The sequence below is a fragment of the Dendrobates tinctorius genome, unplaced genomic scaffold, assembly GCF_039654945.1.
Source record: "Dendrobates tinctorius isolate UK_male_01 unplaced genomic scaffold, ASM3965494v1 ptg000155l, whole genome shotgun sequence".
Classification (NCBI taxonomy): Eukaryota; Metazoa; Chordata; class Amphibia; order Anura; family Dendrobatidae; genus Dendrobates; species Dendrobates tinctorius.
The window spans coordinates 7,095,929-7,118,886 of NW_027361822.1; the positions used below are offsets into that span (position 1 = coordinate 7,095,929).

The 22,958-nt window shown below is 45.5% G+C and overlaps 1 protein-coding gene across 1 annotated transcript in view; it reads left to right on the plus strand.

Annotated features, from left to right (window-relative positions):
* The window catches only part of LOC141050984 (uncharacterized), a 48,261-nt gene extending 38,882 nt beyond the window's left edge, over positions 1 to 9,379 (plus strand). The window contains exon 6 of the mRNA XM_073547753.1: positions 6,519 to 9,379. Within this exon, the coding sequence (XP_073403854.1) occupies positions 6,519 to 7,456 (938 nt within the window). The 3' untranslated portion in view covers positions 7,457 to 9,379. The remainder of the gene's footprint in view (positions 1 to 6,518) is intronic.
* The last annotated feature ends 13,579 nt before the right edge of the window (positions 9,380 to 22,958 follow it).

The following is a 22,958-nucleotide window of genomic DNA, read 5'->3' on the forward strand; positions in this document are numbered from 1 at the left end:
TTGTGTTTAAAAAAAAAAAAAAAGAGTGTGTATATTCTTTCCTCTATATCTCTGAGGCCGTAGGGGGAATTTTTTTTTTCTCTCAATGGAGATAAAGCAAGTGTCTGATCGTGTGGAGCAGCTCGCTGCTGAAGTGCGAGGAATTTCCGCCTATCTTGCTCGTTCACATGCTGTTGAACCAAAGATCCCCACACCTGATGTATTTTTTGGGGATCGATCTAAATTTTTGAGTTTCAAAAATAATTGTAAATTATTTTTTGCTTTGAAGCCTAACTCGTCAGGGAGCCCCGCGCAGCAGGTTAAAATTGTCATCTCTTTGCTGCACGGCGATCCCCAGGATTGGGCGTTTTCTTTGAAACCAGATGACCCTATTCTGACTAATGTGAACGCATTTTTTCAAGCCATGGGGTTGCTGTACGACGAACCTAATGCTATTGATCAGGCTGAAAAGACCCTGTTAGCATTGAACCAGGGTCGAGAATCTGCAGAGTTGTACTGTCAAAAGTTCCGAAAGTGGGCGGTCCTTACTTCCTGGAATGATAGTGCCTTGGCTGCTCTCTTTCGGAAGGGTTTGTCAGAAGCCGTAAAAGATACTATGGTGGGATTTCCTGTTCCCTCTGGTCTGGACGATTCTATGTCTTTAGCCATTCAGGTTGATCGGCGTTTACGTGAACGGAGGATTACACGAGAGGTGTTGCCACCGGTTGAACAGACGTCTGAACCTATGCAATGTGATAGAGTTTTGTGTAAGGCGCAACGTCAGGAATTCAGAAGGCGCAATAAGCTGTGTTTTTTCTGTGGAGATGCCTCACATATTATTTCTGTTTGTCCTAAACGTGAGAAACGCTTTGCACACACGTTTTCTGTTGGTGGGGTTCAGCCTAAGTTTCTTTTGGCGATTACTCTGATCTGTTCCCTGTCCACATTTTCCGCCAAGGCTTTTGTGGATTCGGGAGCAGCGCTAAACCTAATGGACTTGGATTTTGCTAAACGTTGTGGATTTCCGTTGACACCTCTGCAGACGCCTATCCCTTTGAGGGGGATTGATGCTACCCCTCTGGCTAAAAATAAACCTCAGTTTTGGACCCAGTTGGTCATGCAGGTCGCCCCAGACCACCAAGAAAATTGCAGATTTTTGGTGTTGCATGGTCTGCATGATGCCGTTGTTCTGGGGTTTCCCTGGTTGCAGATTCATAATCCAGTTTTGGATTGGAAGTCTGTGTCTGTGGTGAGTTGGGGTTGCCGGTGTACCTTTAGTGAGGCTCCGGTTTTTTCCACCTCTCCTCAGTCGCATGAGGTTCCTGACTATTTGGCGGACTTCTATGATGTATTTAGTGAGAATGAGTCTGCGTCCTTGCCTCCTCATAGGAGTTATGACTGTGCAATTGAACTAAACCCGGGGTGTAAATTTCCCAAGGGTCGGCTCTTCAATTTATCTGTACCCGAGCACGAGGCTATGCGGTCCTATATTAAGGAGGCGTTGGAGAAGGGTCATATTAGACCATCCTCTTCACCCTTAGGTGCCGTTTTTTTTTTTGTGGCCAAGAAGGATGGTTCTTTAAGGCCTTGTATTGATTATCGTGCCCTCAATAAAATTACTATTAAATATCAAGGATTGAGAGTCCTCAGTAGTTGATACCTTTTAATGGCTAACTGAAAAGATGGTAACACATTGCAAGCTTTCGAGACTACTCAGGTCTCTTCATCAGGCTAGACTAATACAAAATCTTTAGTCACATATTTATGCACAATACGAGACGAGAGGAGTTTGGGAGTACAAATTTATGACGAACTTTGACACTCTCAGTGCTGGAATGAATGTGTCGCATGGATTTATGTCTTTTTACATCAATTAAGGAATTTCCTTTTAAAACTAGACCCCAATCAGAGGACCATAAAACATCCGGACTCCTTATCTATGAACTGGTCCAATGTTTATATTTATGTTTTTCCCTCTCCCATATTGATAGTTCTGCTTCACGTCACTTGTCTTATCTATTGCATTTTTTCTAGGCAGTATTGTGCATAAATATGTGACTTCAGATTTTGTATTAGTCTAGCCTGATGAAGAGACCTGAGTAGTCTCGAAAGCTTGCAATGTGTTACCAACTTTTCAGTTAGCCATTAAAAGGTATCAACTACTGAGGACTCTCAATCCTGAATATTTTTCTATCCACTGGCTAACACGGTACAAAAATATACATCTTTCCTGTATTAAATATCAGTATCCGTTACCCCTGATTTCGGATCTATTCTCTAGAGTCAGAGGTGCTTGCTGGTTTACCAAGCTTGACCTCAGGGGGGCGTATAATCTTATCCGCATTAAGCAGGGGGATGAATGGAAGACGGCGTTTAATACTCCGGAGGGACATTTTGAGTACCTGGTGATGCCTTTTGGGCTCACTAATGCCCCTTCTGTCTTCCAGTGCTTCATGAACGATATTTTCCGAGACTTTGTCGATAAATTTTTGATTATCTATCTGGACGATATTTTGATATTCTCCAAGGATTGGGATGCTCATGTGGAACATATTCGGACTGTGTTCCGGATCTTGAGAGAGAATTCTCTGTATGTCAAAGGATCAAAATGCCTTTTTGGAGTACAGAGGATTTCTTTTTTGGGATTTATTTTGTCTCCGTCAACTATTGAAATGGACCCGGCCAAGGTACAGGCCATTTATGATTGGGTTCAGCCTACTTCTTTGAAGGCCCTCCAGAAGTTTTTGGGTTTTGCTAATTTTTATCGGAAATTTATAGCAACATTTTCTAGTATTGCCAAACCATTGACTGACCTGACCAGGAAGGGTGCGGATGTGTTGAATTGGTCTCCGGAGGCGGTTGCTTCCTTTCAGGAGCTGAAGCGTAGATTTACCTCCGCCCCGGTTCTGCGGCAACCTGATGTCTCACTCCCGTTTCAGGTAGAGGTGGATGCTTCTGAGATTGGTGCAGGAGCAGTGTTGTCCCAAAAGGATCCGGTAACATCTAAAATGAATCCCTGTGCTTTCTTTTCCCGAAAGTTCTCTTCATCTGAACGTAACTATGATGTGGGGAATCGGGAACTGTTGGCCATGAAATGGGCATTTGAGGAGTGGAGACATTGGTTGGAGGGAGCCAAACATCAAGTTGTGGTCCTCACTGACCTCAAAAATTTGATTTACCTAGAGTCGGCTAAACGCTTGAACCCCAGACAGGCTAGGTGGGCCTTGTTTTTTACACGTTTTGATTTTGTGGTCTCTTTCCTTCCTGGAACTAAGAATGTCAAGGCAGACACCCTCTCTAGGAGTTTCTTTGCTGATTCTCCTGTGGTGACCAAGCCTGCTACCATCTTAGGCGAAGGAGTAGTTCTTTCTGCCATCTCGCCCGATTTGAGACTTGCTCTGCAAGAGTTCCAGGAGGACAAACCTGAGCGTTGCCCCAGTGGAAAGTTGTATGTTCCTGACCAGTGGAAGAAGAGAGTGATGTCTGAAGTTCATTGCTCTGCATTGGCTGGTCATCCGGGTATTTTTGGTACTAGAGATCTGGTGAGTCGTTCTTTTTGGTGGCCCACCTTGTCTCATGATGTCAGGAATTTTGTGCAGTCCTGTGGGACTTGCTCCCTGTCTAAATCTTGTTCTCGCTCTAGTGGGTTGTTGATGCCTTTGCCGGTCCCCAGGAGGCCATGGACCCATATTTCAATGGATTTCATCTCTGATATGCCGGTCTCTCAAAGAATGACTGTTATTTGGGTGATTTGTGATAGGTTCTCTAAGATGGTTCATCTTGTACCTCTCCCTAAGTTGCCATCTTCCTCTGAGTTGGTGCCCCTGTTTTTGCAACAGGTGGTTCGCTTGCACGGGATTCCTGAGAACATTGTATCTGACAGAGGAGTTCAATTTGTGTCTAAATTTTGGAGGACGTTCTGTTCCAAGTTGGGAATTCAGTTGTCCTTCTCCTCTGCTTTTCACCCTCAGATCAATGGGCAGACAGAGAGAACAAACCAGACCTTGGAGTCGTATTTGAGATGTTTTATTTCCGCTGATCAGGATGATTGGGTTTCATTTTTGCCCTTGGCCGAATTTGCTTTAAATAATAGAGCTAGTTCTGCCACTTTGATGTCACCTTTTTTTTGTAACTTTGGGTTTCATCCTCGATTTTCTTCAGGGCAGGTGGAGCCCTCTGCCTGCCCAGGTGTTGACACTGTGGTGGAGAGAATGCACCAGATCTGGGACCAAGTGGTGGATAAGTTGTCTCTCTCCCAGGAAAAGGCCCAGCGGTTTTCCAATCGACATAGGACCATTGGTCCCCAGTTTAAGATTGGTGATATGGTGTGGTTATCATCAAAAAATATTGCTATGAAGGTGGCTTCTCCTAAGTTTAAGCCTAGATTTATTGGACCTTACAAGATTTTGGAGATTATTAATCCGGTCTTTTTTCGTTTGGCTCTTCTTGTCACATTTAAGATCCATAATGTGTTCCATAAGTCCTTGTTGAAGAGGTTTGTTGAGCCAGTTGTGCCTGAGGTGGCACCTCCGGACCCTGTATTGGTTGAAGGTAACTTGGAATATGAGGTAGAGAAAATTCTGGATTCCCGTCTGGCTAGACGGAGACTCCAGTATTTGGTTAAGTGGAAGGGTTATGGTCAGGAGGATAATTCCTGGGTTTCTGCCTCTGATATTCATGCAAAAAGATTGGTGCATGCCTTTCATCGGGCTCACCCTGATCGCCCTGGTAGCGTTGTTGAGGGTTCGGTGACCCCTCCTCAAGGGGGGGGTACTGTTGTGAGTTCATTTTCCCCTCCGTCACTGATGCCTGGTGAACTCCCTGTTCTAGTGAAGGAAGGTAGTGAGCCTGATTATCAGGCACCTGGGACTAATGAAGACGATTGGCTGAGTGGAGTCACTGACTGGATTTAAGGCAGCCTACACCCTTTCTGCCCTGCGGGTGATTTCTCTGTGGACTCTTGGACACCAGTCTGATTCCTGCTCTCCTAAAGCTAAGTTTTCTGTTTTGCCTTTTTGCATTTAAGATTTGTTTTTGTTTTTCTTGCTGTTTGGATTCTGCCACTCCCTGCTGGAGTGTGCAGTGTTCCGTTATCTCTGTCTTCTGAAAGTACCTGAGTGCTGATTTAGTTTTTGAAGCTTAGTTGCTTCAGGGCCATTTTTATATCAGCTTGTTGGCTTTTGTCTCTGATAGGGTTTTGGCAGATTGCAGACAGCAGCCTTCCTATCCGTTCCTATCTAGGTAGTTTTTGGGCCCTGTCTTTGCTCAGCCTGTCTTTCTGTCTGTGTAAGTGTTTTCATCTTGCTTCACCGTCATTATATGTGGGGGGCTGCCTATTGCTTTGGGGTCTGCTCTGGGGCAGTTAGATTTCCCCTTTCCTTCTTTAGGCGTATGTATCTCTCCGGCTGTGATCGAGGGGTCTAGGTCATCGTAGGAACCCCCCACGGCTACTGCTAGTTGTGTTGATAGGTTCAGGGGTCTGCAATCTGATAGTTGCCAACTTCTCTGGTTTTCTGGACTTAGCTAGCATTTCTGTTTTTGCCTCCTACGGTGACTCAATCATAACAGCATGCGTTAGCGATGCGCTCAGTAATGGGAGTGAATGGTAGCGTTAACGGATTGCGTTACATCGCGTTATGCTGTTATGATGGAGGAGGAGACGCCTTAGATGAACAGGAAAACGATATACATTAAGCAAGAAGTTGAAAAAAATTAGTAAGTTGCCAGATAAAAGGCAGTAGAATTAATGATTTCAATTACCTTATCTGTGGATATACTCTTCAGGCCAAGAGCAGATAAGGCTCCTTCAACTTAATACTGATTTCTTCTGTTTATTACGGCTTTTACTATTTGAAAGAGAGATTAGCTACAGACTTGAGCAGTCAGTCACGGTCACTTAAAAGTTTGATACATAGGTCAGACTCAAACTAATCATGTCTCATATCTAGTGCGCTCTGGTGGATGAGCCGGTATCCATAATTTGTTAGCTCTTACCATTTACACATTTTTCCATCCATAACTACTTTTTTTTATGTGTTTTTATATGTTGTTGGGACACTCATAAGCTATCTCAAGTTGCACTTATACCATATTTTACTTTAATATTTATTGCTACTTGTTACCATTGTTGGATAGTTCCAGTAAATGGTTTCTTTCAATCTACAATTTGATAAGCACTTTACAATTGGAGATTTTCTCTGATTCAACCATTAGTATGTCTTCCAATGTCTTAAGTGTTTTTATGTATTTTTGTTATTTTAAACTTGCATATGAATAAAACTATATTTTAATGGATTATATTTACCAGTAAGGTGAAGCAGGTGGACGTCTAAGCAGGTGATGAAGTGGGTCAAGAGCAAGCCAAAATCGATGTCTAACAGTGTTTATTGTTGCTGCCACTGTCGTAGTGAGCTGAAAATTAAATTTTACTAGTTTTCTTAGACTTTTTATATAGAAATTTTTATAAATGGATAAATACAATACATACTATTTTATTTCTGAGTTAATGAAAATAATAAAATTGGCTTTATTCTTGGCAGATGACTGTACGAGGAGCTTGGAGGGATATCTGATATTGTCAGGTTTTACAGCAGATGATCATGGCATCGCACTAGATACAAATGAAGACTATGCCATAATCCCAGATAAAGCTCCAGCCCTTCAAAGCAAAGATCTATCATCCGATCCTTCTCAACGGCTTCTATATTCTGGTTCATCACAGACTGTTGAGCAAAATACACAAAATAAAAGGGATGGTGCGCATCAAAGAGCTTACAGAGGGAGGAAAAGATTTTCATGCTTAGAATGTGGGAAATGTTGTCCTCAGAAATCTGACCTTGTTAAACATTTGAGATTTCACACAGGGGAAAAGCCATTTTCATGTTCAGAATGTGGAAAATGTTTTTCTCAGAAATGTGGCCTTACTAAACATCTAAGAATTCACACTGGAAAGCAACCATTTTCATGTTTAGAATGTGGGAAAGGTTATAGTGCTAGATCAAAACTTCTTACACATCAGAGAAATCACACAGGGGAGAAGTCGCCATTTTCATGTTCGGAATGTGGGAAATGTTTTTCTCAGAATTGTGACCTTGCTAAACATCTGAGAACTCACACAGGGGAGAAACCATTTTCATGTACTGAATGTGGAAAATGTTTTACCTGCAAATCAACTCTTGTTACACATCAGAGAATTCACACGGGGGAGAAACCATATGCATGTTCTGAATGTGGAAAGTTTTTTAGCCATAAAGCAACTCTAAGAACGCATCAAACAATTCACACTGGACAGAAAACATTTTCATGTTCAGAATGTGGGAGATGTTTTACAAGGAAAACAAATCTTATCGCACATCAGAGAATTCACACAGGGGAGAAGTTATTTTCATGTTTAGTATGTGGCAAATGTTTTACCCAGAAATCAGTTTTATTTAGACATCAGAGAATTCACATAGGTGAGAAGCCTTATTTATGCTAAAATTTTGGGAAAGTTTTAAACAGAAAACAGCTTCTGTTATATATCTGCAAATTCACACAGGGAAGAAGACACTATTTTCATGTATAGAGTGTTAATTTTTTTTAACCATAACGCAGATTTATCACAGAATTTACACAGTGGAGAAGCCATTTTTATCTACTGTATTTGGGTCATGTTTTAGGCAAAGTAATCTATAATTCAAAGATCTTACACAGGAAAAACATTTTAATGTTCTGAATGTGGCTATCAAGAACCCTGCTGCAGACTTACAGCAAGAGTCTGGGCACGTGTTACAGAAGGACAGAGAGTGTGTGAGGAGCACTGCGGTGAGCTTACCTGCTGGAGTGTAGGACCTGAGACACGTGACCACCGGGGGGAGTGGTTGGAGGTGGAGCCAGACGCTGATTAGCGGCTGTGACCGGGGAAGACGGAGAGTAGTCTGAATGTGTCGAGGTCAAGCCAGGAGGTCGATAAAGTGCCAAAGGGTGAGACGCTAAGAGTGGTCAGGATGTAGCAAAAAGGTCGGGAAGCCAGAGATAGCGGTGCAGTACAAACATGGCAGGCAGGTGGGACGTTAAGAGTACCAAGCCGAAGGTCAGAGCCAGAAACAGATGTGACACCACAGAGTCCAGTTGTCACAGTGACATTGCCTCCCTCTAAGAGGTGAAGTCATGCTTGGAGGCAGAAAGGGACCCCCATGCCAGGCAGCATAGATTTAATCACAATTTCATGCTGCAAGCCAGAAAAGGGAGATGCCTTATAAATTCTGGCCAGCAGAGGGGGTTGGTGAGTCAGCTAGAAGTCAGCTGACGGGGTTGTCAGGAAACGAAGCAGCTGTGAGGAAAAATGACAGTCAAACATGAGGACGTGAGGTAAAGAGATCTTTCTGAAAGATCCTGTGAGATGAAGACAGGCAGCTGATCTGTGAAGAGGGAAAGGACAAGAGCAGAGACTGAGAGACTCTAGGGAAGCTAAAATACTGCATATAGCAGACCCCTGAGTGAAGCGCTAATAAAGAGAAAAGGGACTTCAGAGTCCTAGGCTGACAGGAGCTGTAAGTCCTGATAGCCGAATCTGAAAGTACAGGGGATTGTAAATTCCTATGCACATTGAACACCTGAGGGCACGGCAGCAGATAAGGAGCCCGGGGCTGACGGTGAAGAGAACGGTACCCGTGGAATAGGCTCATGCTGACAGCCATACTGGTTAGTAAAACCTTCACGAATAGAGGGTCGCAGCATAGTTATATACAGCGGAGACCCACACACAAAGCGCAGAAAGGAAGGTCCTAAATCCCCACCTGGCAAGGTGGATCCCCTAAATGCCTCCAGGCGAGCCGGACTCATTCCATTACCTGTATGTGGTACTCCGGACTGCAACCTATTACCAGTAAAAGGTATAGAAACTGCACCTCACTGTGTCTTTCTCTCATTTATCTGCACCCAACGTCTACAGCCACTTTTACTATTTATTTAACATCTTTGCCGTGGGACTACAGCCCTACCTGTGGACGGCTACAACATCATAGCTGCGCCCAACATCCATCCCAGAAAAGCAACACCGCAGCGCTGGTCACCTCTGACTAGAATACCACAGCTGGCGTCACGTATTTCACCATCTAATAACTTTATTTTCATTTTTTTTACTACATAAATACCACACAACTTTCCCCTATTTTATTACTAGACGCCTCTGGGCCACGGACCGGGTTGCCGCCGCCGTGACACCGTCCCACATTGAAGTCGACGGGCCCGGTACCAAGTACCCCCAGGCCGCGCGGGGCGCTCCACAGACAGTAAGCACAGAGTCACAAAGCAATGCACAGAACGAGAAAAGAGACTGAGTCATACACAAGAAAGCAATCTGACTAAACAGTATGCAAGCACATCAGGGGGTCAGACACAGCCAAAAAGTATAAAGAAGAAAATAGCCGCACTCAAAAAACTGCAAGGTGATCAGTTTAATTCTTAGTGAAGGGATTATACCACCATCAGAATAATAATGTTAGGAAAATAAACACGTTAAGTAGTGAGTTAAGTAACTTCTTCTCCCCCCCCCCCCTTCACTCCTCCTCCGCTTTTTTATTTTTCCCTTCTTCTTTCCCTTTTTTTCTTTGTATGTTTGCTAATATTGTTTTCCATGTGATGTTTTATTTTGCTTTTGTTACAGTGACTGTTAGCACTTGTATTGTCCTATGCATATTATGCACACTAATGCACACTAATTTGTATATTTCATTTCCTTATTTTTTCTTTTAGCGATGTTTGAAAAAGACCCAGCAATGGTCAAACGTCACTCGCTACTTAACGTGTTTATTTTCCTAACATTATTATTCTGATGGTGGTATAATCCCTTCACTAAGAATTAAACTGATCACCTTGCAGTTTTTTGAGTCCGGCTGTTTTCTTCTTTATACATTTTTGGAGTATCCAGTTCAGCCAGTACCTCTCACATTCTTTGAGCTGTGTGCGCCATCTTACAGTATCTCCTTAAACACAGCCAAGACAGAGGTATCACTGACAAGGATCCCCAGACTAAGGCAGGTAAATATAGCCATCCCCAAATCAAAAGGAGGCCATACAAAATTAACCCTGAGAGGACAGGGAGGAAACCCTGTCCACAACCATGACAGTGGCAAACAATTTATCCAAAAATCATATTCTCTTAAATCCAGGGGCAGACACTGACAGCTTGGGCCCCCCTCCCTGTCCGCTACATTTCTTATGATGACAGCAATCTGGCAATGGGACCCTGGAGTCTCGGGCTCCGAGAATCAAGCCAGATCGCCCTCATTATTACTGCCGTGCAAGCAGGGGCGTACAGAGCACTCACAAGGCCCCATAGCAAAAGTTCTATTTGGGCCCCACACCTCTAAAAAAAGATTTATTTATATTTTCTCACTAAGATGGATAGCTATATATACTGTGTGTGAGTGTAATAAATCTATCCGTTATCAAGCGTTTCTGCTGGCTCTAGCGCAATTAGACTTGCTGTCAGGTGACAACTAGTGTCAGCTTTGTCAGTGACTAGAACACTGCAGACATGGCTGACACTTTAGTTGGCACATGACAGCAAATGTGTAAAGCACCTCATGGTTACGTGGTAACTGCTGGAACCGGCAGAGCCCGACCATGAATATATAACATTTTATGTCAGGTGCCTGAATCATCTGGTATCTGCGCTATTCATTGTCTGTGGAACTGATGGAAATAGCTGAGCGCAGCGCTCAGCAGCTCTATAGATAATGAATAGAGCTGGGGGGGGCCCAGTAGTTGAATCCCCAATAATCAGCAAGTTATCCATGATCTGCTGGATCACACATACATTGTACATACATATACCGTACATACACACGCATACCATACATACACACATATACCGCACATACACATACACACAGATACACATAACGTACATGCTACACATTCACATAACATACATACACCATACATACACACAGATAACCACGTATATACAGTACATACATGCATACACACAGATATATCGTACATACACACATACCGTAGATACATACACACATACACTGTACATACATATACCGTACATACACAGATCCGCATACATATACTGTACATGCATACACATAGCATACACACAGCTAAGCACATATATACCATACATACACACAGATATATCGTACATGCACACAGATACACATACCATAGATACATACACATACAACATACATACACACAGAGACACATACATATACTGTACATACACACACACATTTGTATACTATACACATATAGTATACAAATACACCATAAATACACACACTTACATTCATTCACATAGACAACACATACACACATACCATACATACACCTATATCATACATACCTACACACGTACATTCACACACACATACATATACTGTACACACACATGTAAATATACAAACACACACACACTAATCTATGACCTTGCTGCAATAGATGAGCACTATGCATGTTATTCGAATTTTCCTGTTGGTTGAAATCAGGATATAGTTCTAGCCATTATAATATATTCTATTTTGCTGCTATTTTTTTACTAACACTGGTCCCTTTTTGTTCTCACTGTCCTCTTTTTGACCTGTTTGAGAAACTTCCTATTAGGCTGGCGGAACGCACCAAATAATAAAATGATAATGAAGTGCGTTCGCAGCCTGGGGTCCACCGTGCAGATATGTTAAACTGCAGATCGGTATTGGCGGACACAGACTGGCGGTATAGCAAATCCACATGGGTTAACTTCACCCGGTTAACTAGAAGGCGAACCCTGTTACTTCACAGGGCTGCATTACCGCAAAATTAATGCTAGGGTTCGGTCACAGGAGCCTACCCCAAAGACACGGGGTTAGAGTCCATCTGGACCCCTAGCGTTCGGCACTGCAACAGTGGTGCCTAGGAGACCCAACTAAAGATAAGCACTAGGTGTGCATACAGCGCGGTCCAGGCGGTCGCCACCAACCTCCCTAAGCTTGTGGTAGGAAGGCGCACTATTTTGCGCACGGCGCCGCTCTGATGGACGCAGTACAATCATGCCTTGTGCTGGATGGCACTATATGGTGCTAAATGTGGTGCTGTGACGTGACAGCACAGTGGCTCCAGACTATGCCACTAGTAGGCGCTGACTCTAACTCTAAATCCCTAAAACATGCGTATCCAAGGGAGGGGAGTTATAATGCGTCAGTCACCAAATACATGCATCCATCATCACACACACAACTAACCGTAAGAGTCTATAGTAGTGCACTGCCGTGCGGCCATGCGACTTTTATAGTAGCGTCTTTCCGGGACCTTCCCCGTGGTCCAATCAGAGCAGGAAGGGGACCTGGGCATGTGACTCCTGAGCTCCACTGAGAGGCTGAACCACGGGCATGCTCAGTAGTCTGAAAGAAGGATTTAGTCCCTGGAGCTGCTCGCTGCTGGCTAGCGTGGATTGCTATAGCTGGACCAGAGGTGGCAACAGCAACCAAACCAACTGCTAGCCTGAGCAAGGCACCGGGAACAATGTCTTTGCTGAGCAGGCTCCTCTACGGCTGGGACTGAATGGGAGACCGTAAAATGCAAGGCTTGAGATTCCTCCTGTGCAGGGGCAGGAATACAATGCCAAACACTTCCTTTGAATTTTTGAGAACATTTTTAATATTATTAATAAATATTTGGTTTTATTAAATTTTGTTGCCTATGCCTCTTTATCCCCTCTTAGGCCAAGTTAACATTGCGTTATGGCAGTCCGTTTGACGGATGCGTTAAACAGACTGCACTAACGCTAGTCTTTTGTTCACATTTGAGCAATCACGTTAGCGCAGCTGCTCCTTCTGCACTAGCTGTGACGGACCCTCAAACGTGGTAGACCGCGTCAGAGGGTCCGTCACAGCATAACGGGACATCGCTAACGCATGCCGATTTCGACATGCGTTAGTGATGCGCTAGGTTATGGCAGTCTATGGGTGCGTTACATTGCATTAATGCCTCTTTGTAACGCATCCGTTAAACGTACTGCCATAGCGCAATGTGAACCTGGCCCTATTGTTTGGAGTTGATGTATTTTATTGTACAGTATATAGTCATCTTAAAGGGGTTGTCTGAAAGGAGACAGGTCTCTATTAAAGTCACCATTCATTGTAGATCAACCATTGTAACTGCACCTTAAAGGGGCTGTCATCTCTCTTTTCTGCATGATTGGTTATAGAGAGGGGTCATTTTCTATATTTCTCCAAAATGTTAACGCTCTCTAAGCAGCTAGCACTAGATTAAGCAGCTGTGAGGGTGAGGAATGGGCTGTCAGACACAGCCAGACATTGTATAGAGAAGATAAACACTGTTTTTATAATAAAAAAAAAAAGTTTTTCCAGCTCACCAATGTGAAAGGAGCACTCAGGCAGTGCAAGGATTCAGCTGTTTACTTGTAACTGTTTACTTATTTACAAGGCATTTACTTGTACATGGAACCATGCCAGACTATTAATAAAAACAACCTAATTCAAAACGCGTCAGATCTACTGGAGTAACTGGGTAAAGTTCACGGGGACTGTCCTAATGTTTCTTTTTGCCTTTTAATTAATCTATAATATGTTGTTTCTAATCATACTCTCCTGGACCTGTTATTGGATACTCACCTCTACTGTTTATTATCATGTTTACATTCACCATCTCAGTACACACAGCACTGAACTAGCACTTGTGTATACAGATTAGGAAGCACTTGCCCTGCTTCCCTTTCTGCACTCAGTGAACATGTGATCATGGAGTACAGGGAGGGAGCAAGAGCTGCTGGGTCTCTGCCTCATACTGCTCTCAGATGAGGTAGCAAAAACCTGGTGACAATTTTCCTTAAATGCCCCATATATTCACCTCTTGGACTGGCGTCGGTCCAGTGATGCCTATCAGTGGCCTTAACACTCACTTCAGAAATTATAGTTAGGTCAGAGTCACACAAGCGTATAGCACGGCCAAATGCTATGCGATAAAACATTGCATAGCCCTAGGACCAGTTTTATTCTATGGGGCAGTGTTGTGAGCTCTCTTGATCTGACTTTTGAGGCAAGGCTCCCTCTGGTGGATACTGCTGGTAGTGTTGGTCAACATGATGTTAACCCAACAGCTGCAGAAGATAAGTGGAGGAGTGGTGGTAGTGACTGGGACTACATAAGCGAGCAGACTTCTCTCAGTGACTGCCAGTGATACTTTCTTTGCTTGCTGAGGATTTCTGTCTGCTGCCTGATCCTGCATTTTTTCAGCTAAGTGTCATTTGCTAAACCCTTTGCATCTGTTTTTGCCTTGCTGTCAGGGGTCAGCTTCCTCCCCTGGGGCTGCTGGCTCCTGCCCTGTATTTTTGTATCCTGTGTTTGTTTGCTCAGTCCCCTACTGTATTAGGGTACCGTTACACTTAGTGATGCACCAGCGATCCCGACAACGATATGACCCGGTCAGGATCGCTGGTGCATTGCTAAGTGGTCGCTAGTGAGCTGCCACACAGGCAGATCTCACCAGCAACATAGCAGGGGTTGGCAGTCGCTACTTACCTGTCAGACAAGGCGATGAAGATGTCCTCCCGCCCGCGTCCACTCGTCGCCCGTCGCCACAGCAGGAAGCCCAGCAGGGAGCAGATGACGAGAAATGGCCCAGGACGTTCTCGCGCGATCAGCAATAACCAGCGGGGGAGCCGGTCGGAGGTAAGTATCACATGTAGCGATATCGCTAGCAATATCGCTGCTGCGTCACAAAACCGGTGATGTTATAGCGATATTGCTTGCGATATCGCTATGTGTAACGGGCCCTTTAGCCTGCTGCTAGCCGCCAGTTCACACCTGAGTGCTGATATAGTGGGGGCGAGGTTGTTCAAACCTCAGTATTTTTGTACATCAGTCGTGTTGGAATTATTAGGGTTTTTGCGTGATTGCAGACAGTGCCTTTTCTGTCCTGTCCTATCTAGTCAGTGTGGGCCCCATCATTTGCTCCGTCTATTTTCTGTCTGTGTTTGTGCTTCATCTTGTCTCACCGACAATATATGTTTGGGGGCTGTCTATTCCTTTTGGGATCTGCTCCGTGGCAGTTTCACCTTTCTGTCTTTAGGCTTAGTTAGTCCTCCGACTGTGACGAGGCATCTAGGGCAACGTAGGGACGCTCCACGGCTACTGCTAGTTGTTAGGAATCTGTGTCCTGCCATACTTATGCAGAGATCCAGATCCTCACATTTGTCTCCAGAGGCTAAGTCCTTTCAGCCAGCTTCTGAGCATGCTCCTGGAATGAGCTCCCATTGGAGTTCAGGAGTCAGGTGCTCAGGTCCTGCTCCTGATTCCATTGGCTTAGCTCAGGGCTCTGGAGATTTCTGGCAGGTCCCGTACGCTATAAAAAGTGCGCATGGCCGCTATGCCATGCGCTAGTATTTTCATACTGCTGCTGTATGTATGGTGATGGATGCTTGGACTGGTGGCTGACTTATTATGAAACCCCTTCCCTCTGATACTACGACTGTGTGCGTGATTGGGCAGCCGCCAGTAGCAGCGCTAGCGTCAGCGCGCTCCAGCTATACGTTCTCAGCAGCTAGCGTCCTGCATCGCGCCAGCGAGATTGCGGTGTCTTCTCTGTGGCTCCGTTCACACCGCGCTGCGGTTGCAGTTTTTCCGCGTCTGCAGTTGCGACGCCTCCTGTCTGATTTCACGGTAGGTCTAGAGGGAGTAGTCCTGCTGCTTAAGGCTACTTCTGTGACTATTTATACCGTGACAGTTTCGCTGTTAGTCTGTGTCCCCGAACAGACTTAGCATATCACTTTATTCTTTTGTCTGCAGCTCTGTGAGCATAACAGAGCTCACTTCTGTGCACTTAGGGTGCAATTAACCCCGTGCACATTACCGCCATAGTGCTCTGCCTCTCTAGCAGCGGTTATATCACCTGCCGCACGGTGGAACCCGGGCGGCGAACACGTTTATTTATATTTTTTTAAGCGTGTTCCGCCGCCGTAACATAATACTAGCGCCAGGGTCTGGCTAGAGATGGCAGATCAGCAGCAGCTGTTACAGCTTGTGCGTCAGCTTGAGGCTCGTCTTGCTACCCTTGAGAGGTCTCTCGCAGCAGCGCAGGCTACAGATGCTGCCGTTCAGGCACTTACGGACGCGGTAGGGCGTATGTCCATGTCCGCCCTTGCGCCGACAGTTACCCGCCTCCCGTTGCCCGATAAATATGCTGGGGATGGCGCCTCCTGTAGGGGTTTTATCAGCCAGTGCTCGATACACCTGGAGCTGCTGGCTGCGCAATTCCCTACGGAGCGGGCTAAGGTGGCTTTTGTTATCTCCCTACTGTCGGGCAAGGCGCTGGAATGGGCTACGCCTCTGTGGGAGCGTGGTGACCCCGAGATTCGGTCCGCGGCTAACTTGCTGACTGCTATCAGGCAAGTTTTTCTCGGTCCTCGGGTCACGCATGACACGTCCCTGCAGCTACTCGCCCTTACTCAGGGGTCACTCTCGGTTAGCCAGTATGCCGTCCGTTTTCGGACACTGGAGTCCGAGTTGGAATGGTCCGACAAGGCCCTAATCCCCGTTTTTTGGCGAGGTCTAGCGGAGCATGTGAAGGATGCTCTCTCTACTAGAGAGATTCCCACTAGCTTGGAAGAGCTAATCTCAGTCTCCTCACGCATCGATCTCCGTTTTTCGGAGCGCGGTATGGAGCCAGCTCACTCTAAGCGCAAATCTGTTTCTGCTCCCAAATTTTTTGTACCCCTTGAGCTAGACGAGCCGGAGGTTCTACCTCCTGAGCCCATGGAGGTGTTTCGCACTAACGTTAATACAGACTCTGACCAGGAATCCATCTGCGGTTGTCACCATGTCTGTGCGGTTTCTCCGGAAGCCAGCTCCCCGCAAAGGTTGGAGTCTGAACCGGCTATTGAGACCTTTGTCCCTCCTCATCTCAGGGCTCAGGTGCTCGCCTGGGCACATGCGCCTAACACGCACCACCATCGGGGCTATATGCAGGTCTCAAAACTGTTGGCTGGTGCGTATTGGTGGCCCCATAGAGCTCGGGACATAAAAAAATTTATTCAGGCTTGCACCTTTTGTGCTCAGCCTAACCGTCCCAGGCAGACTGTGGCGACATCTGCCGACACGCGGCGGCGTGCCTCGGTCATTCCCGCTCCTGCCATCTCCCAGGTGTCCCTCTTGAAGCCTGGTGACCTAGATTCCACTGATGCCATCCAGGTGTCGCGGGTTACTGTAACACCTACCTGGACACCAAGCTCGCCCTCGGACGAGTTTGAGCCCTGTGCCACCGTAGGGCACGGGTCAGTCGCCCGAAAGGCTCAGGGAGGAGGGGGCCTTAGGAGGGGGGGTAATGTTAGGAATCTGTGTCCTGCCATACTTATGCAGAGATCCAGATCCTCACATTTGTCTCCAGAGGCTGTCCTTTCAGCCAGCTTCTGAGCATGCTCCTGGAATGAGCTCCCATTGGAGTTCAGGAGTCAGGTGCTCAGGTCCTGCTCCTGATTCCATTGGCTTAGCTCAGGGCTCTGGAGATTTCTGGCAGGTCCCGTACGCTATAAAAAGTGCGCATGGCCGCTATGCCATGCGCTAGTATTTTCATACTGCTGCTGTATGTATGGTGATGGATGCTTGGACTGGTGGCTGACTTATTATGAAACCCCTTCCCTCTGATACTACGACTGTGTGCGTGATTGGGCAGCCGCCAGTAGCAGCGCTAGCGTCAGCGCGCTCCAGCTATATGTTCTCAGCAGCTAGCGTCCTGCATCACGCCAGCGAGATTGCGGTGTCTTCTCTGTGGCTCCGTTCACACCGCGCTGCGGTTGCAGTTTTTCCGCGTCTGCAGTTGCGACGCCTCCTGTCTGATTTCACGGTAGGTCTAGAGGGAGTAGTCCTGCTGCTTAAGGCTACTTCTGTGACTATTTATACCGTGACAGTTTCGCTGTTAGTCTGTGTCCCCGAACAGACTTAGCGTATCACTTTATTCTTTTGTCTGCAGCTATGTGAGCATAACAGAGCTCACTTCTGTGCACTTAGGGTGCAGTTAACCCCATGCACATTACCGCCATAGTGCTCTGCCTCTCTAGCAGCGGTTATATCACCTGCCGCACGGTGGACCCCGGGCGGCGAACACGTTTATTTATATTTTTTTAAGCGTGTTCCGCCGCCGTAACACTAGTTGTGTTGTTAAGATCAGGGGTCTGCAATCCGCTGAGCGACCAACCTCTCTGGTGTTCTGGTGGCATAGCCTATTGCGCTCTCCTCCTCGGTGACTCATTCATAACAGAGCAGCTCACATCTGCAATTATTTGCTCATGCTGATTTGACATGACAGAACAATCGATTGCATCCGTGAATCATATCGCACTCACCCATACATGTAGGGCTGTGGAGTTGGTGTCTGTATAAAATCGACTAACTCTGACTCCTAAAATGTATAATAAATATTTAAATTATTAAATATATTAAATATTAAGTATTTAAATGCAGGATGTGCTGATTTTTTCATAAGAATTTAGGAAAGTTATGAAATGTCCTATAATTGTCAGTTCTGTTCCTGATCTAAGGATTTCTGCTTTTAGTTGATAAGGAATGCCTACAGCTCTGCACTCATCTCAAGAACTGTAGCGTGAACAGGATTAGGGCAAGTATTTCTTAAAGCATATGTAAACTTTCAATAAACTGCATAAATCAATAGTCCAGTGTATGTTTTCTGTGTATGCTTCATGTTATAGTTTGCCTTTCCTCTGAGCTCATGTTTGGAGAGGTTAGTTGATCTTATGCTCTTCATGCTATTAGCTCTGCAAGCAGTTTCAGTTTCTTCCTGGGGTATGATTCAGCAAAAACTTGATCCCTCCCTCTTCATAGGCTAATGTGAAATATTTACTGCGCTGTACCCTGAAAACACCTGAGATTCAAGGTTCAGAGTAAAGCTATCTAATAACATATATTACAAACTTTTTATTTGTCATCATCGTAACTATTGATTTAGGCAAAGTTTGTTTTATTTCTATCCAAAATTATGCACAATTATCTATTCTTGCAGGAATTACAATATATACACTGCTCAAAATATAAAGTGAACACTAAAATACCACATCCTAGATATCTCTGAATGAAATATTCCAGTTGCAAATTTTTATTCATTGCATAGTGGAATGTGTTCAGAACAATAAAATATAACAATTATCACTGTAAATCAAAATGAATATCCCATGGAGGTCTGGATTTGGAATGATACTCAAAATCAAAGTGGAAAATCAAATTACAGGCTGATCCAACTTCAGTGGAAATGCCTCATGACAAGGAAAAGATGCTCAGTATTGTGTGTGGCCTCCACGTGTCTGTATGACCTCCCTACTGTACAAGCCTGGGCATGCTCCTAATGAGGCGGCAGATGGTCTCCTGAGGGATCTCCTCTCCGACCTGGACTAAAGCATCCGCCAACTCCTGGACAGTCTGTGGCACAAAGTGTCGTTGGTGGATGGAGCGAGTCATGATGTCCCAGATGTGCTCAATCGGATTCAGGTCTGGGGAACGGGCAGGCCAGTCCATAGCTTCAATGCCATCATCTTGCAGGAACTGCTGACACACTCCAGCCACATGAGGTCTGGCATTGTCCTGCATTAGGAGGAACCCAGGGCCAACTGCACCAGCATATAGTCTCACAAGGGGTCTGAGGATCCCATCTCGGTACCTAATTGCAATCAGGCTACCTCTGACGAGCACCTGGAGGGCTGTGCGACCCTCCAAAGAAATGCTACCCCACACCATTACTGACCCACAGCCAAACCGGTCATGCTGAAGGATGTTGCAGACAGCAGATCGCTCTCCACGGCATCTCCAGACTCTGTCATGTCTGTCACGTGCTCAGTGTGAACCTGCTTTTATCTGTGAGGAGCACAGGGCGCCAGGGGCAAATTTGCCAATCCTGGTGTTCTGTGGCAAATGCCAAGCATCCTGCACGGTATTGGGCTGTGAGCAAAACCCCCATCTGTGGACGTCGGGCCCTCAGACCATCCGCATGGAGTCGGTTTCTAACCATTTGTGCAGGTTCTAGCAGCGCTCCTCCTGTTCCTCCTTACACAAAGGCGAAGGTAGCGGTCCTGCTGCTGGGTTGTTGCCCTCCTACAGCCCCCTCCACGTCTCCTGGTGTACTGTCCTGTCTCCTGGTAGCGCCTCCAGCCTCTGGACACTATGCTGACAGACAAAGCAAACCTTCTTGCCACAGCTCATATTGATGTGCCATCCTGGATGAGCTGCACTACCTGAGCCACTTGTGTGGGTTGTAGAGTCTGTCTCATTCTACCACGAGTGTGAAAGCACAACCAACATTCAAAAGTGACCAAAACATCAGCCAGAAAGCATTGGTACTGATATGTGGTCTGTGGTCCCCACCTGCTGAACCACTCCTTTATTGAGGGTGTCTTGATAATTGCCAATAATTTCCATCTGTTGTCTATTCCATTTGCACAACAGCATGTGAAATTGATTGTTAATCAGTGTTGCTTCTTAAGTGGACAGTTTGATTTCACAGAAGTTTGATTTACTTGGAGTTATATTCTGTTGTTTAAGTGTTCCCTTTATTTTTTTGAGCAGTATATTTTTTATAGGACATAGTTATTTTGAGAGCAAATTTATATGATTACAAAATGCCTAAGAAAATTCCTATGAAGCTGTATTTGAGCATTTCACTTAGGCTAGGTTCACATTGCGTTAATGCAGTCCATTCAAAGCAGAGCGTTGGCGGACTACATTAACGCTACTCACTGCCGCAATCACGTTATGCGATCCCGAAGTATCTGCGCTAGCAGTGACGGACCCTCGGACGCTGCAGACCGCGTCCAAGGGTCCATCACAGAAGGACGGCACATTGCTAACGCATGCCGATTATGACATGCGCTAGGAATGCACTCGTCTATAGCAGTCTATGGATGCATTAACGCATCTGTTACATATCGTTAATGCCGCTATGTAACGGATGCGTTAAACGCACCACTTTAATGCAATGTGAACCCAGCCTAACTCACAATAAAACATATTTTGTGTGTCAGTGTATGAAAAATGAAAACATGCTGTGAGCTCAAAATCAGTACATACTCAGGCAGTGTATAGATGCGCCTTTTCTGGGGTGGCTGGGGGCAGATGTTTGTAGCCGGGGGGGCAATAACCATGGTCCCTCACTAGGCTATTAATATCTGCCCTTAGTCACTGGCTTTCCCTCTCTGGCGGAGAAAATACCGCGAGAGCCCACACAATTTTTTTCAATGAATGTATCCGTTAATTTAACACCTACATGTCCTAAATTTTACACACATACCCTAATCTAATTATTAGTCAAAGACATATAAAAAATTAAATGAAACAAAATGGTTTACTGTATGTAAACCATGTGTCATTTCATGTTGGGTTTTGTAACGATTTTACAGAAGCCAGCAATTGATTTAGAGGCTATTCTGCTATGTAGAACTCTGAAATATGTGTATATATATATACATAGTGTGTCTCAATGACATGTACTGTATATATATATGTATTCCATGTGTATATAGCTATTCTTTCATTTGTGTTTTAACCTGTCATTGGGATCCATTATACAGTATGCCCATTTTGCAAGCCTGTGAGGAAATCTCGGCAAATGGATGTCATACGGAATCGCATCCTGGCATTACAATCGGATGACAGACGGATCACTGTTCAGGGAACATTTGTGCGATTCTAGTCCGTGAAAAACGGACCATTTTTTATACGTTGTGTGTGATTCTGGCCTTAATCTGAGGAAAGTTGATGCCCTGGAGTGGCCACTGACAGGCATAATGTCATACGAGCATTGGCATGTGAGTATATGATTTTTTGTTTCATGTTGGAAAACAAACTTTTAGGTAGAATTTTTGTGTTTGTGATTATAGCAATTACTTGGAATAAGATAATTGTGACTTTAGGAAAGGGATAGTGAATAAGATCTAGTTTACTAAACATGGAAGTCTCATCTGGTAACTCTGTGATTATTCCATAACATACAGTTAGAGAGATTTATGAAACTGTCGATAGCAACCAATCATAGCACACATTATTATCTTGAAAATTAAAGCTGCTCTTTGGTTGCTATGGACAGCAGACAGTTTTTATATATATCTGACCATGTGAACGTAATATAAATGATAAGAGGTACGCTCGGCTCCGTACACACTCTGCTCTGCTCCGTACACCTCGTATAGACATGGCTCCTTTCTGTACACCTCGGACACGTGCGGCTCCGCTCCGTACACCTCGTACATGCTCATTCTCCGCTCCGTACACCTCATATACTGACATGCTCCGCTCCGTACACCTCGTACACACACGGCTCCACTCCGTACACCTCGTACACACACGGATCCACTCCGTACACCTCGTACACACGCGGCTCCGCTCCGCACACCTCGTACACACACGGCTCAGCTCCGTACACCTTGTACACACACACGGCTCCGCTCCGTACACCTTGTACACACACGGCTCTGCTACACCCACCCTGTAAACCCCTCCTGACCCCACACAGAAACTTCCCCTCTTCCAGGACCATGCCAACCAGCACAGCAGAGTCCTGCCTACACTGAGGCCCCTGATCATGTGACCCCTGACTCCTCCCAGGTCCTGTGCGCACAGAGCAGCCATATATGTGGTGTGCGGCTCTGCAGGTGGAGGTAGGGGCTGGAGATTCCCCATTACTGGGCACAGGGGGCAGTAACCCCTCCATTCCCGGAGATAGCGCCCCCTGCAGGTGGAGGTAGGTGCTGGAGATTCCCCATTACTGGGCTGCACGGGGGGAAGTAACCCCCTCAGCGCTGAGCCTGTTTATGTGTGTTTGTGTCTATATCCCACGAGACAGACCCTTTTTCCTCTGCTGTAGCTACAGACCTGGCAGTGTTGATAGACAGGAGACTTACACGCACAATACACACTATGACCCTATGAAGCTTACAGTGCCCCCTCACACCACACACAAGGGCACCAGCTAATAATAAACCCGACACATTT